Source organism: Nuphar pumila, chromosome 3 (assembly GCF_984573655.1).
Source record: "Nuphar pumila chromosome 3, dmNupPumi1.hap1.1, whole genome shotgun sequence".
Classification (NCBI taxonomy): domain Eukaryota; kingdom Viridiplantae; phylum Streptophyta; class Magnoliopsida; order Nymphaeales; family Nymphaeaceae; genus Nuphar; species Nuphar pumila.
In genome coordinates, this window is record NC_143251.1 from 26,500,103 (window position 1) to 26,503,718 (window position 3,616).

Here is a 3,616-nt window from a genome sequence, read left to right on the forward strand (position 1 = left end):
TCATGTACTGAAAAACTAAAAAATCTGATGTCATGATCGATCGTAAGTACTGACAGGATTATCAGGGGAAAAAATGAGCATGATGATCAAAAGCTTTAGGCTACACCATTTGACATATTTCTCTCGCTCTATCACCAACATGATTTTCAAAAGTGAAAAAACTCTTCTTTTTTCCTCTTTTAGTAACACACTACATCAATGTAATCTGAAGCCACATATTTGAGATTAGTGATGAATCTGCCACTGCAATTCCTCAAATTACCGTAAACAACAAAACCAATCAAAATACTAGTACCTAAATCAAACCACCGAGGTGGTATCCCATGTGGTAAGCGGGGTCCTGTGCCAAGCTGAAGGCCCAGGTTCGAATCCCTCTGCCACATGGGGCTTCAGAGATATCTGGTAGGGGTTTGCCAAACCCCAGCTTGCCTATCAAAAAAAAATTAACAAAAAGATAATATTCATATAAAGCAGATCTGCATCAAATTGGAGTACATGGACGAAAAAATCCAACCACACACTGAAGCTCTCTATATAAACTAGCCAAACACCATACGTCCATACCCTACTCTTACAACAGCATAAAGAGACCACTAATCACCAAAACAGAAAGGAGAAAAGACCCACTACTCACAGGCCCAGATGAAGGTGCTGCCGACGGCGAGGGGGATGACTTTGGAGATTCAGTTGCAGTGGCTCCCGATGAGGACGAGGATGGTGAGATATCTGATATATTGGTGGTGCTTAGAGCCGGGGCAGGGGCAGGGGCAGGCGGCGGGGCGGTGCCGAAGATTGCTTCAGGCAGCAGCACACCACCAACTTGATAAACAGAGGCCGGGAACGTCGAGAGGACGGCGCTGCTGATCTTGGTTGTAGTCCACCCAGAGTAGACATGAATGGTGCCAGAATCGTATGTGAAATTGAGGGTGTATGGTCCTCCAGCAAATGTGGCAACAGAGCTCTTGCTTAGGTTATTGAAGTCAGCGAGACTGTAGAACTGGGGCAATGAGTGGAAGAGAAGCAAGGCTTTGAGCTGGTTCTGGGTGAGGTTTGAAAGAGAAGGCTTCTTGAGACTGGAGAATGCATCATCAGTGGGGACAAAGATTGTGACTCCTTGTTCAGTGTTGTTTGCTTGGTTTTGGAGTGTTTCAATCACTTGAGTGGACTGAAGCAAACTGAGAAACTTGTGATATGGACCGGCTACAGTAAGTAGATCAGTAAGGTTGACATGGAAGGGAGCAGGGGCAGGAGCAGGGGATGGAGAGGAAGGATTTGTTGCCCCCTTAGTTGCCCCATTGGCTGAAGCAGCCATTAGAATCAGAATGGCAACATTAAGTAACACACCACCCTTCATCTTCAGATCCCTGAGTGAACCACCACACAAAGAAAAAGAAGATGAAAAAAGGCCTAATTTCATGAGATCTAACCCAAATCTGAGTTTATACGCAAAGGATTCGTCATTCGTGTATATCAATAAGTAACCAGATAAAACTAATGCAGAAAGCAAGAAAAATAGAAAAACAGTACCAGTGTGTTAATGAAACGCTATAAAATATCAGACTTGTTTAAAACCCTAATCTTGTTTTCAGCCATTCACATTAGGACTCAGATGTCTCAACAACAAACCACAATCCAAATGAAACCAAGGTACCCCAAGAAAAGGCCACCATTTTTCGGAGCCAGATCTGTGCACCCACTCCAAAAAAAATTAAGGGGACAAGATCAGAAACTTGGTTTGAGCATTCAAGATCAGAAGCTTGTCCCATTGTGAGATAAAAAAAAACATCAACAAAAACAAAGGAAAAAGAAGAAAGAAAGATTCAGAAATCATATTCAACCCTAAACACTTTGTTCCATCGTAAATACATTAACCGTAAACCCAAAATACTCAACAGAGGGATCCAAAAAACAAAAAAAGAAGTAGCAAAACTAGCTGCAGAGACGGAAACCCACCTCAGAGAGAGAGAGAGAGAGCTTTGCAGTTGGTTGGTTGGTTGGGTTAAGGTAGCATATGAGGGTTTTAATGAGCGAGTACATCTACAGTCATGTGACAGAGAGAGTATGCGTTAAAAAAACCAAAGTGGGCCATTAGCAGCCTAGCAGGCGAAGGTTGGTGTTACGGTGAGTTTTGCTTCAATGAGTTTGTGCAAAGCAAAGTCCCTGAAACACACCCTAACCGAACCGGATTCTGGATAGGATTAGTCATGGACTCATGGTTATACCCAACCGACTAGTGGATCCCCTTAGGGGTGGCAAAATCTGACCCGACCCGCCAACCCACTTCTTAGCTGGGTTAGGGTTTGGCTTAAACGGGTTCATGTCGTAAATGGGTCGACCCGCCTAACCCGTTTATTAAACGGGTCGTGTTCGTGTTAGGGGTATGCCAACCTGCCAACCCATTTGACCCGTTTAATAAACCGGTTAGGCGGGCGGGTCAACCCGTTTATATATATATTAACTTATCTAACCCTAACTTTACACTTTAGTCACCCACCTAACTCCTTCCTACCCAGCCGCAACCGAGAGCCCGAGACCTCTTCTCTAATTGCAGATTTGCAAAAAAAAAGTATAATATGTATTTTTTGTGTGTTTCTAATTGGGTTATTCGGGTTAGACATGTTATTCGGGTTACTCGGGTCGGTTATCGTGTCTATGTTATCGGGTCGACCCGTTTAATAAATGGGACGTCGTGTCATGTAATCGTGTCGTGTCGTGTCGTGTCGACCCGGCCTGTTTATCAAATGGGTTAACTGTGTCGTGTCGGGTTACCCGTTTAATAAATGGGTCATGTTCGTGTTTGCCACATCCGACCATTTTAATAAACGAGTCATGTTCGTGTTGAGGTATTCTGACCCTCCAAGTCGTAAACCCGACCCACCAACCCGCTGACCCGACCCGATTGCCACCCCTAGATCCCCCACACTTGCTTAGAACAAGGTCAAGCTTTGTGGAAGTCTAACACTTCAATTTTTTAAACCAAAATTTTAGGAAAATTTATTATTATTATTATTTTAATTTTTTTACATAATTTTCAAGAACACAATGAAAACTTTTTTTAAAATATGATTCAATCCTTGAGTGGGTTATACAAAATACACATATAAGACTAGAATAACTAAATCAAATCATCATAGTATTAAACCAATCAAATACTAATCTCATGAATTATGAGAGTTACTAGACTTAAATAAATCAAATAATAACAAAATGTATCAAGTTCTCTAAAAAATCTTAAAGAATTACAACCCTCTTGGCACCACCCCAAATCTACTGTCATCACCCTTGAGCCTACTCATTACCTATAATATTATAAGTAGAGGTATTAGACCATAGCACCAGCAGATAACACCAAAACACGTGAACACACATATTTCAACCACATAAATAAACATTAGTAGCACATTTTCAAATAACATCTAAGTCATACAACATAACATATCATAACTAAATATAATTTACATTTACACAATCAATCATGCTTGCATTCATATTTTCAGAATAAACGTACTGCAATGCATCATGACAATGAAATAATAATTTATGCATCAACTGAATATTACAATGATTCTATTTTTTATTCTTTTGTTTAATTTTCCTTTCTTTTCAAAAGTATATT

General features: G+C 40.8%; 1 protein-coding gene across 1 annotated transcript; it reads right to left on the bottom strand.

Moving 5' to 3' along the window:
- Positions 1-201: 201 nt before the first annotated feature.
- On the bottom strand, positions 202-1,981 carry LOC149842377 (fasciclin-like arabinogalactan protein 7). The gene is made up of 3 exons (XM_089999107.1): positions 1,954-1,981; positions 635-1,364; positions 202-429 (listed from the first exon to the last, which is right to left on the bottom strand). The coding sequence occupies exons 2-3, from the start codon at positions 1,352-1,354 to the stop codon at positions 301-303; spliced, it is 849 nt and encodes a 282-aa protein (XP_089855233.1). The 5' UTR covers positions 1,355-1,364; positions 1,954-1,981; the 3' UTR covers positions 202-300.
- Between the last annotated feature and the right edge of the window lie 1,635 nt (positions 1,982-3,616).

Bases quoted from the DNA above. Each gene is read 5' to 3' on its own strand.
- LOC149842377 (XM_089999107.1), bottom strand. From the start codon at position 1,354: ATGAAGGGTGGTGTGTTACTTAATGTTGCCATTCTGATTCTAATGGCT. The intron at 430-634 runs GTGAGTAGTGGG...TTTTTTTGATAG, and splicing joins CAGCACCTTCATCTGGGCCT to GCAAGCTGGGGTTTGGCAAA.